Here is a 12708-nt window from a genome sequence, read left to right on the forward strand (position 1 = left end):
GTAGTCCCCAGCAGGGAATGGAAAGGCAGTCGTTTGATAAAATAAAGATGTTTTTGGTTGTACTCTATCATTCCTGCCTCTTTAACATACCACATACAGTAATAACTGACTTGTCTCCATGCCTCTTTTTCAACTAATGAAACAGATAACTGTAAAGACTGGACCATGAGCCCTGTGAGAATAGAAACAATATTGCATTCATCTTGTGTCCCCAGAATCTAACTTGTTACCCATAGTAAGTCTTCATTAGGGATTGTAGAGTGAAATCAAGGCTGAATAGAGCCATTTATATAATAAATATTGCATACTTAGTTGATGCAATTCTAAGCAAAGAAAAAACAAAAGCTGATGCTTTTTGGTGTTCAGCATTATCACAGTTAAATTTGTATCCAGCTTTCTTTAAATATCATATTTATATCATAAAGATGAGGGCTTTAGTGGTATTTAGATAAATGATATTTCTTTAAATATCAGAATCAGTGTACAGATTTTCTCTGGCCTTGGGAGACCCAGTGTGGGAACTACTGATTTAAGAGTGAAATAGACAAAAGGCACATTTCAAACTTCAAACTCTATCTTTTTTTTCCGTGTGGCCTAAATGATGTTTTAGTAAGATTTGTGTGTATTCCTTACAGACTGACTACTTCTCTTAAAACTCAAGCATATCTCCTGGATCTTGCATTTCTTATGCCCACACACACCCCATCCTGGTACACAGCAACAACGCCTCCCAGATAAGCCCAGACAAGTACCTGACCCTGGCTGCCAAAGTGCTTGTTCTGGGACAGACTTTAAAGGCCATTTGCTTAACAACTATCAGGAAAAATCCATGAAAGATGAACCCTTTCGCTGATGTCCTTCTGTTAATGGAACAATGTGCCTCAGTGACTGAAGTGAGGAGCATTTGCTACCATCACTTATGTTCTGGTCTTATGTAGCTGTACTACAATGGTTTATTCACATGACTGTCCTCCTGAAACCATGGACCCCTTTAGGACAGGGATCTGGCCACCTTTGCTTCCTTAGCACTGAGCATAACATCTAGTGGTTTTAAAATGAGTAGATGAGTAAAAAATTTCATTTGCAATTTGTGAAATGATCTTTTAGACAATTTCTACAGTGACACTTTTAGGCTACCAGTTAACCTAAAGAAACATGCTTGGGCAACACAGGTCTCTAACCTTTCACACACACCATCTGCAGTCACACGAATGTATGCAGACACACATACACGCCCAACAGGGAAACTCTCTGTGATCAAGAATCCTGCCAGCACCTCAGGTACTCACCCACCTAAACCTTTACCAAATATTGTATCTTTATCCTTGAGACTTAAACTGCCAACCAAAATGTTAGCTGGAATGCCATTTTGTTTCCCTCTCTGGTTCCCTGAAGTTTTGAGGTTATGGATTATTTTTAAGTATATCCTTTGAAATTAATGGACAGTCTCAAATACTAAAAAAAATATTGTAGGTTGCTTTGTAAACTTACCTTGGAAAGATAACTCTTTTTGATTCTAAATATGCCTCTAGACACTTCTGAATTTGGTCAAGTAATGCATTATTATTTTGAAAGGTCTCCAAAAGTCCTGTTTATTGGGGAAAAAAAGGTATTGGTAAAATTGTGTTAAAATAAATAGAGTATATAATATTTTAAGTGGAAGTAAATTATGATATTAACATTTTAAAAGCTTTAGTTCAATTTGATGAAAGAATGGCCTGATTAAAATTTGGGGGATTGGCTAGGAATGCTAGCTATTACTTTTAATAATATTCATTTTAATATTATTTTAATTATTTTAACATTTACTACAGAAGACTAAGTATTCAATTTGAGACATTTTTAGCCAGCATCCTCCACTTTTGAGAGGCTGAGAACACACAAACCAGAGCTGAACAGTTGCTCTCCCCTTGTCCCTCTGAACAAAGCTACGTTTTAAACACTGTACATTCTTTGCCACTTTCTTACTTATGTCTTTTGTTTCCTTTGCCATCTTTGGATGCTGACATTGTGGCAGTGGGATCCCATTTCTTTATCACTAAACTGGATCACCTTAACAAGCAAGATTCATGTCTCACTTAACTTTGAGGTTTTGGTGCCTAGCAGAGTGCCTGGCTTCCCCAGCTGTCCAAGAATCAAATCAAGTCTCTGCCATGGTCACCAAGGCTCTCTGTGACCAATGACCCGATCTGTTCCCAGCCCCACACCCAAGCTCACTCAGCGCTCTGGCCTCACCTCCTAAGCCTTCTCCTCGTACACCCCACTCCAACCCACTCTGGCTCCCTGGCCAACAGCTGCGCGTGCTAACTGTGCTCTCACTCAGAGCCTTTGTCTTGGTTCTTCTCTCTGCCTTAAAAAATCCTCCCTAGATCTACAGAAATGTCTCATTCTACTTACTCAGAAGCTACTTTATCAAAAAAGCCTTTTATCACGTGCGTGCGTGCACAGACACACACACACACACACGCACAGAGCAAGGCCCTAGCTGGGCTATACTCTCTAGTCCCCTTACCCTGCCTAATTTTTCTGCCTAGCTTTATCATCACCTGAAATGATATATACAGGTCCACATTTCTTTATCTGAAATCCCTAGGACTAGATGTGTTTTGGAATCACTTTTTTAAAATTTCAAATATTATATTATACAACAAGTCTAATGGGGACTGGGGCAGCGCTCTGAAACCAAATATACATTTTTGCAGCAAAAGGTTTGAACGTGCACCTTAAGTAGATGTGGTAGGCAGAATAAAGGTCTCTCAAAGATGTCCATGTCCTAATCCCCAGAATCTGAGGATGTATTAGTTTGTGTGGGAAAATGAACTTGGCAGATATGATCAAGGATCATGGGGTGGGGAGATTATTTTGGATCATCCAGTGGGCCCGGTGTAATCACAGGGGCCCGCAAAAGAGGGAGGTAGTGGGGCAGAGGCAGAGAAGATGTTACGGTGGAAGCAGTGGTCGGAGTGATGCAATTTCTGGCTGGAAGGGGACCAGGAGCCAAGGCAGCCTCTGAAAGGCCCCAAGTATTAAAGCTTTCAATTCCTTATACCTTATACCTTATAGCTTTTCCCTTCTGTTTCTGTTTTATGTAAGAGTTTTTGGGCAAACAGCATAGCCCAGCAGGCTGCCTCTGCTAGGCAAGGAAGCTGTCTGCAGGTGTTTACCAGCCTGGGTCATGTGCTGCCACAGGTAAAATGAGAAAGCTTGCTGAGGCTTTGATACAAAGCATAAAATTCAATAGCCATGTATGTGCATCAGGAAGACTGATTCCACATGCATGGAAACCGAACTTATTAAAACACATTTCAATCTTGAGATTAAAATTATAACTAGTGGTAATATTTTCAGTGATTTTAATGAGTTAGTTAAAAATAAGGTATGGCAATATTAATGGTTATAAGTCTGTGAGAGCTTTAGCAGAATGGGTCAACTGAATGTACACGTTTTACAGTCAAAATTGTGAGATGGATGTGTCACTGATAGTTTGCAGCACCCCCAAATTATGAAAATAAGGAAAAGGAGCCAATTCTTTTGTGCTGAAACTATGAACTAAACTGAGATAACAATAGTAAAAATGAACAACAGAGTTCAATTCACACTGCTTATCAAGAGTGTCAAATATACTATGAGTATTCCTAGACATCAATGCTGATTAGAATCGATGGTTGAATGTAACACATATTATTAGAATCTTACAGGTGATCAATGCAGATGATTGTAAAGTCTTTTGTTTTTTAAAATTTTGTTTCATACCTGGTTGAGTAGCTGCTCGAAGAGCATTAGGCAGCCGGTTCACCTTCCTCATGATTTCTTTCCATGACTTATCCACTTGAAGGAACATCTTGGCCTCTGCAGGCAATTGTCTCTGAATATCTGGAGCATTAAAAATGCTTTCTAGGTAGAGCCAGTTTCTCTGGCAGTTCAGCCACTCTTCCTAAGAAAAAATATGGCCATTATCAAACATTTACTGACAATTGAAAATATGCAGTTATTTAAAAAATACATGGGGACTTGGTGAAGGGAGGAGCCTAGTAGACATAATGTCTTTCATGTAATTGTAGATTAATGATACCAAAAAAAAAATACATGGGGATTTAGTGTATCTTTTTCCTTTTGGGGGCTTCTCACAGGCCCTTTGAAGTGAAACCTTAAAGGGTCCCAAACTCCCCTCAGCCTAGTTTCAACCTACTTTCTACTGAGTTGAGTTATAATGAATCTACTGCATGGTAACCAGAGTGGACCCAGAGAAAGAGGATTAAATGCACAGAAGAGACATTCTAGGGGGAGGCAAGATGCTTACTTAAAGAAGTCTGAAGTGTTGGGAAGTGGTAAGTTTAGTGACTATTCCCAAATATGGAAAGGGTTATTTAAATAAAAAGTATTTTTTGGCCTCAATTGGTCTATATTCTCCCTCCACTTGTTAGAAAGAAATATGATTCTTTTTCATCAAAAACAAAACAAAACAAAGCAAAACCTGTTTGTGACAAATACAGAAGACAGGAAAGAAGGAGAAAATCAGCCACTGCCTTTCCCCTGAGAGACAATCCCTGTTAACCAGAGAACCAGAAGCGCAGTGCAGGGCCAGCATCGGTGGGTCTCAGCTCTCTCTGCACTCCTGCCACACACGTGAAGGCCCGAGATCTGTGAGGGAGTTTCCCACTTCTCACTCTAGGCTTGAGGGCTATGCCTAAACCCTAACAGCACAGCCTTCCCACCCTATGGGTTATCTCAGGTCTCATACTTTCTATACAGTTAATTCTCTGGGGAGTCCCCACTACTCAGCACTGCGTTTTTTAAGGACCCTAATGAAAACATGCTCTTCACCTTGACCTGTAGTCCCTCCCTTCACAGAGCTCAGCAATCAGTACAAAAGGCTGGGTAGGGGTCTGATTATAAGGTGTTCACTGAAGATGATGAAAAAGACCTCAATAAAAAAGTTGCAACAAACTGTCTTTTCCTATTTACTGCCTTTATTATTTCATGGATAATTTTTCATATTATGATATACAGAAATCTTAAATCAAGCTCAGTATCTTAAGTCTAAGAAAGCAATGGAGTGGGAACACAATAAGATCATTTTGAGTTCTATGTTTTATTATGGGATAATCGGAGGTAGAATTTTAAAAAAAGGAGGTGTATATCACGAGGAAGCATACCCAGCCCACTGCAAGCAAACAGTCAGTGTTTTTTCAGTAAATATGAGGTTGTGACCCCAAGATCTGCTGTTCACACCCTTGTGTGATCCTTTCCCTTGAGTGTGAGTGAACTGTGACTTGCTTCTAGCTATAGAGAATTTGGTAAAGGTAACAATGTATGGTGGTTATGGGTTTGGTACATAAAACCATAACATCCATCTTGCCAGGAGACTTTTTCTTCCTTGCTGGACTGATGAAGCAAGTGGTCATACTGGGGAAGTCCACATGGAAAAAACCTGTGGGCGGGTGGGGGGCAGTAGGCAGCACAGCCCGGGGCTCTGGTGTGGACAGAGGGGAGGCTCAGGCCTGTGGTAGACTGATTCCGGGAGGGGCTTGGGCTCCGCCAAGGCCACCAGCTTGTCACTCTTCTGGGCGCCACTCCCCAGGCCAGCCTGTCACCTGGTGCAGCACCAGTAGCTGGGCACTGATTCCTCTCAGGTGCCTGGGTGCTGCTTTGAGTGGAGTTACCCTTTATACCACAAAGCTGGAGGGACAAGGGGACAAAACAAAACAAGAAGAAAGTGGAGGAGGTGCTTGAAGAGGAGGAAAGAATGCGGTGGAAAATATGCTCAGTGGTGAAGGCAAAGTGGACAACCTCTGAAAGTGGAAGGGGTCTCAGATAAGGACGATGGGGGGAGGCAGAAGAAGACCTGGGTCACCCCCGTCTAGAGTCACACAAACAGCACAAGAGACAGAACTCAGAGGGAGGCACCGCCAAGCGGACTGATTCTGAAGCTAAGTGAGAGGAAAGCAAACCGAAGAAAAAGAAGAGCCAGGAAAGCCTCAAGGCTTTCCCAAACCCGGAGCAGATCACAGACTCCAGTGTGGAAGCCTGTTCCTGAGGAAACCGGGAAGCTGATGAGGCTGACCAGGGCCCTGTCGACCAGCCATGTCCGGTGCTCTCCGGTTGTCAGCGCCTTCTATGAGGAAAGGCTGACATGGCATCCCGGCCTCTTGGAGGACAGTGACAAAAGAGATGACAAGAATTAGTTCTGAGTACCAGTCTCTCTCACGTCTAACTGTGGGGAGGGTGAGAAGGGAAGGAGTTCTCTTTGTCTTGACACCACACAGGTGCCTTGAGAAGATACCCTTTGAAGACCCAGGGTCGTTTCTACATGTGCAGCAGCCCATCCTGCTGGAAGGGAAGGAGGACGAGTGTGTCAAGGCAACTGATTCTGCACTTTGCTGGAAAAGCAAAGGGACTTCTATGAAGGACAAAATCTTGCAGGATGGGATTGTGGGAGAGCAAAAAGGTACTGTGGATCTTCAAAGTGCCTGTCTGCAACACACAGCCTGCTTCCCAGTAGTGTTCACGCTGCACTTTTATAGCATGAATATAGCTTTTTGCTATTACTGGTTTATTGTTTGGGGTGTGAGTGAGTGCTGGGGTGGGAAGGAAGGAAAATGGGCAGGATCATCTTTGTTAAAATTTCGGGCATGATTGGGGAAATGGTGTAACAATGGAAAGAATAAACAACTAAGGATGATTTTCTTCTGTGTCCAGAGTATTTTATTTTTTCCAAATATGTCATTGGCAACCTAAATGAGGACTGGGAGAGACTGTTTAAAAGCTGCAAAATCCTAGGACTTACAAGCCAAGGTATTCCCTGCCTGAGCTTAATGCTGTTCCCAAGAAGGACTAAGCCAGTTAATAAGTTACCAAAGCTGCCCCTATGTGGATGGAAGCTGGTTGAGAAGGGGAAGTCTTACTGGAGCTTATACACAGGCAGGTCGTTCTTAGAGGTGCTGATTCTTGAAATTGACAAGAAGATGCTTTCTTTTCCAATTCTGAGGTTATAAATATTAGCTTGTCCATCCAAACCACTGGCTGAGGTATTTGGGGAGGGGAGAAGCCTGGTATAGGAGGTGGGAGAGTAGGGAAAGACAAGGTCCACGCTTTTAGGGTGGAAAACTCTTGGAGCTTCTTTTCTTTTTAAACTTTGAACTCTGAAACCATTGGCGGTAAGGTTGAGTCACTGACAGCACAAGTTTGTTGAATCAGTTCAAAAGCTGAATGGTTTTGAAAGCCCTGGTCTTTAGAGAAGATTAAACTCATAGAAGGGCAGTAGTTCACTTTAAAATACAAAATACATTTTGCTTTTTAATCCTAAGAATTATCTAATACCCTTGACTGTTTTTAGTCATGAAAGCCATCTGTTCTTGACATCGTCTAGACCTGCATCTAGAACTCCACTGTAAAATCTCTTTGGCATGTGTTAGGTTCCTGTGAAAACTTTGTTTAAATGTAAACTTCATTCCATACTGTCAGTTTTTGTATTAATAAAACCATAATTTTTAAGAACAAAACAAAACAACTGTGAGAAACATGTAGCAGCTGAGGATGCCCTCTGACTGACAACCAGCAAGAAATGGTAGCTGTTACAGTCCCAGAGTTGCAAGGAAATGATTGCAAGTTGCCAGCAACCTGAGTGAGCCTGGAAGTGGATCCTTGCTTAGTGGAACCACTGATGAGAACCCAGTCCTGGCCCAGCTCTTGATTAAACCCTTGTGTGACCCTAGAGACCCAGTTAAGCCACACTGGAACTCCTGACCCATAGAAACTGTGGGATAATAAGTATCTTATTTTATGCCACTAAATTTGAGGTATTTTGTTTCATAGCAATACTAACTAATCTAAGTGTGATGGTATATTCTTGTAAAGAAGAGCTCAATAAATTTTCATTTCCTTACATTCTGAACATAATAAAAAGTCAGGAATGAAATCTTACCTCTAACCTATATAATATTTAAATTGTTAGGCAGAAAGACAGATATGACCAAGAAGAAAAGAAGGTGGGGCCCACCAAGAACTCAGGGAGTTAACCAGATAAAGCCTGAGAGCAAGAAAAGACTCACAGAGTCAACACCCTTTTGCAATGTGAGCTCATTCCACATGCTCTGAATCTGGGTTGACCTTGAGACTTGCTCTAGCTAATTAGCAGGTGATATGGAGTGGAGACGTGGGACTAGCACCATGATTAACTTTTCCTGTGTATGGTGCAAAATGCTGAGATATGAACAGTACAGTAACAACAGGAGGACTCCACCTTAAGGCCAAGATTCCATTTTAAAAGCAGAGAGTTGTGAAGTTAGACTCCTAATATATACTTTGGTAATCAGCCAACGACTTATCTTAAGGCAAGGCAAACTGTCTTAATTGATATGTTCCGAGTGCTTCAGAGTAGCCACTATCTTGGAGCGGAACAAAAAGTTTATTCTACAGAATTACCTAGAGGGCTGGCTACAGAAATGACATATTGTCTCTCACCAGAGACAGACATCAGGAGACCGCCTGACAAGCCTGCATCCCCCAACCCTTTACCTTTATCTCATTCTTGAAACTCTCACCAGAGATAGACATCATGAGGCCTCCTGGCAAGCCTGCCCCCCCACCCCCCACCCCACCAACTCTTTACCTTTATACCATTCTTGAAAGCCTTAAAAAACAGAATCCTAAACTCTTGAGTGCACCTCCTCTCTGAGGTTGTCCGCACTTGTCTTTCTTTGAGTGTGTCACTCTCTGTCCTACTATAGATAACTAGGGAGGGAATACTAAGAGCTCTGATTTGGGCTTGCAAGCTCCCATCACCTGGGTGATCTGGACAGAACTGCAGCTGTACGATCATGCTCCTTAGTAGCCTGTCTGAAAATCTCTTTTCTTTGCCTTAGGAAGTTCTCAGAACATAATCTCACTCCATCCAGTGCTCTGCTGCTTCCCCCAACTCCTGAGGTGTTAGGGGCTTAGTCCCCTCACCATGCAGATTCAAGTGGACACTGGCTTTAGGAGTTGGTAAGGGATTATGCCTTAGGCTGGGCAGCAATTCAGTGAGCTTCCCTTTCCTCCCTCTCGTCTTCCATCCTCTCTGCTTAATTCAAGTAAACTTGCCTTTGCTTCCTTGACTCTGGCCTGTTCCTCCCCTAGAGTGTATTCAAATAAAAGTTCTGCTCCACTTCACTACTGCGTCTCTGCCCTTCAATTCTTTGTTGCGGTGGGGACAAGAACCAAGGACAACAAACTCAACCCCAAACATATTGATTGAGCAAATGATTTCTAAGGTCCTATGGCTCTCCAATTCTCCAAGTCCTCAAACTGAAATGATCCTTACGCACCAGTGTTTGATTAAATAAAGCAAGTTGTTTCTGCCACTCATCCACTCGAGTTTTCAGCGGACCGATGTAACGTGAGGAAGCAATGGTTCCAATACTGATGGTGCTGTCATCAAGAAGGACCTTTAAGAAAAGAAGAAAACACACATGATATGTATCTTAAAGGCAACTATAGATATTTAATCCCAAAACACCATTTAAAAGTCAACTTTCTGAATGAATAGCTTAATCCTATCTACTTCCCTTCCTTATCTATCTTACCACCCTCTGTGATGTTCCCTCACATGTTACTAAGGGACTTTTGATTGCCACATCTTAACTGCTTCTGTAAGTCTAATGGCACAAGTTTTGGTTCAACACTCCTTTCCTCTCTCTCCCTACTTTTAGTTATCTGGTGCCTTCTTTACTCTATTTGGTCATCCAGGCCTCTATTTCTCAGAGTACTCAAAACTTGCAAAATTAGCTGTTTTCTCTATCCAGTGAAACATCAATTTCCCTCAGTTATCTTGAAGAACAGAGGTACTGAGTTATTCATATCAAGCATCAATGATTATAGACAGTTTTCCCTCTACCTCCCTCTCCTGCTCCTCCCCTTACACTACAGTAACTCTCACAGAACATCTATCTGCATTCTAAAAAATTGGTCTGTGAACCTAAAAACATTTTAATTGCTCTATTTAAATTACAGATTCCTTGAGAGTAGAAGCCCCAGTGCTCCAGCATTATTTGGCCCCATACTTTCATCTTGGGTCTGTTTTCCCATCCACTGCCTGGAGTAGTATTTGGTCTTGCTCTTCAGACTTACACCTGGCGAAGGCATCTGTTCTCCAGCTCTGGCCTGGGTATAATCTCACAGCCAGGGCTTTGCTTTTTAAACTAGGCCATAAGACCTAGATCCCTTTGCTCAACAGATGTGCCTTTGCATTTTAAGTCACTAAGAATATTCTAAACACATGGGCTGGATTTATCGTCTTTTGTTGCTCACAGAGCATGGCCATATACTTCTGATCAAAAAAACTCAAGTGAATGTAGCTTTTTAGTGTACTATGTACCTGAGATGCACATTCATGTTTTTTTTACTTCATTTAAACGGTCTGAAATGCCCTTTGTTCTCATCTGTGTCTATCAAATTGCATTTACTCCTTAAGATCCAGCATGTTTTGGCTGTTCTAGGAAGGATACTCTGACCACTTCAGCCATAAATGATCTCTTTGCTTTTCTAAATTCCTCAACAATTAACCACAGGATATATATGTGCCATTTTTATTGCTTTGCTAAATATTTCATGAAGAAGCATTCATGTCAATTATTCATATTCATATTTTGCCTTCCTGATTAGACTTTTTCTTATTTAATAACTCTTATATTTAATTTCTTCATCATAATCTCCCATATAGGATTTAGGACTCGGTCTGCCAGAGCCTTTGCCATAAGTTTTCAATAACCTTGTTACCCACCTGTATGTCATCTGTGCCTCCCAGGATAAATACATCTTTGGTGTCACGATGACGGAGAACAACAAATTCAGTCATTTTCCAAGAATCCTCCACCTTAGAAATAATTTAAGTGTTAGGATACCTAAATTCATTAGTGTTTAGGCACTTAATAAATGCATGTGGAATGATATAAGAACTCCACAATTATCTCATTTTCCTCCTTACTGCCTTTAAGGCTTAAAATCTTCTCAGATGACACTGATTTGCTTAATTTTATTAACTAAAATTAATACATGTGAATAACCTGTGGTTCTTTAACATTTATCTCCTATCACTTTCTGCTTTAAATGAAAGGAAAAACAATTCTTTTACACCTTCAGTTGAAAGGTGATTGGTTGGTACGTGTGTATTTTTAGGGTAAAGAGGGTAAGTGTCCAAAGTAGGAAGTCTCAATGTGTTTTGAAGCATTTCACACAGTCTCTGTTAGTCTGAAAGATAATGTATTTTAGTATAAAAGATCTTAGGTATATGGTCTTTATATAAACATGAAAATTTCAAACTTTGTTGCCATCAAATTCCTATTGGGCTATAAGCTAAGTGGAAGAAGTTATTTATAGAGGTGATAACAATAATAATGATAATAAATATAAGGAAATAACAGAAGAATGACTGGTAATGAGAGGATGACAGCTGCAATGTTGAAAAATCCATCCAGATAAACCAAAAGTTGGTGATCTTCATGATGAACATGAAAATATTTATATTCTTTGAACCTCAGAATATTTTTCAGATTTACCTTTTTAAGAATTGTTTCTAAGGCAGCTTCTCCAGAAGCCTGTCCAGAAATGTCCTGGATTTCTTGGCCAAAGTCAAAAACATGCAACTGGAAGAGCCTTTCCAAGGTCAAGGGAATTTCAAGGTCCACTAGGGTGGCATCAACTGTTTGTTCAATAGCTTCCCAATGTCTAGGCTTCAAAGTCGGGTTCCTCAAGTCAGTGATGACTGGAAGCTGGAAAACAAACACCCTCAGAGGCAACAGGCTTTTTATTTGAAAAACAGCTCAAGGCTTATGGTTTCAATTTGGGAATGTAGAGAGCTGGAAAGAACACCACTTATACTCTTACACCAAAGAAAAAGCTAGACAAACTTCAAATTAATAACTTGTATTGAACCCATCAGAAAACTGAGGTGCAGGGCATACAACTAACTCAAAACTTGGGGAAAGACTGGTGCTCACAGTTTTCTCCACAGCAAGAAACAGGAGAATTCATTATCTAGGACAGATGCCTTGGGCTGCCATTTAAGCTACTAAGAAGATTCAGCTAAATTTTAAAATAAATTGCTAAAGACTGCATATAATAGTGGGAGAATACGAAGTCCCTAGGGGCTATAAATATTAGAGGTGTTCACAGGGAAGACTGGGAAGAATCCTAAGAAAGCCTACTTTATGGTGCTGCCTGGGGGAGGGAAATAGCAGGAACTATGGTAACTAACCAACCAATCTCTTCTAGCTTCCCTATGGAATAAAAGACTTATTAATGTCTGAGAAAGGAGCAATAAAAACTGTCACCTTAAGGCACTGGTGATAACTCACTGTAGTTATCTATATATAACTGGAGAAACAGAACAGGAGAAAAAAAAAGCTCCACCCTTTAGGGAGAGACAGAAATACATTCTAGGCTCATTACTACAGTTTGGAGAGCGGTGTAGGGAGTGCAGCAGGAACACCCCGGACAAGGGACAAGGGACACAGTGCCTTGCTAAGACAGTCTTAATCAGAACATGAGGGAAGGCCCCTCCTCACCTCTCTCACTAATCTAGTGGATACTGAATAAAAATAACAGGAATACAGGGTGGAAACCTTTAAGATACAGATTGTCTCTGGGAATAGTACAAAGGGAAAACCCAAGGTAGGGGCAACAGAAATTTAAAAAGTCTCCTTTGGCAAACTGGCCCAAACCCTAAACACA

The 12708-nt window shown here is 41.1% G+C and overlaps 1 protein-coding gene across 1 annotated transcript in view; it reads right to left on the reverse strand.

The window, feature by feature from the left end:
* DNAH6 (dynein axonemal heavy chain 6) overlaps positions 1-12708 on the reverse strand; it is a 233227-nt gene that overhangs the window by 154621 nt on the left and 65898 nt on the right. The window contains exons 19-23 of the mRNA XM_073241805.1: positions 11535-11747; positions 10760-10852; positions 9306-9425; positions 3754-3934; positions 1492-1588 (exon numbers count right to left, since the gene is read on the reverse strand). Of these exons, the coding sequence (XP_073097906.1) occupies positions 1492-1588; positions 3754-3934; positions 9306-9425; positions 10760-10852; positions 11535-11747 (704 nt within the window). The remainder of the gene's footprint in view (positions 1-1491; positions 1589-3753; positions 3935-9305; positions 9426-10759; positions 10853-11534; positions 11748-12708) is intronic.

Source organism: Manis javanica, chromosome 1 (assembly GCF_040802235.1).
Source record: "Manis javanica isolate MJ-LG chromosome 1, MJ_LKY, whole genome shotgun sequence".
Lineage (NCBI taxonomy): Eukaryota > Metazoa > Chordata > Mammalia > Pholidota > Manidae > Manis > Manis javanica.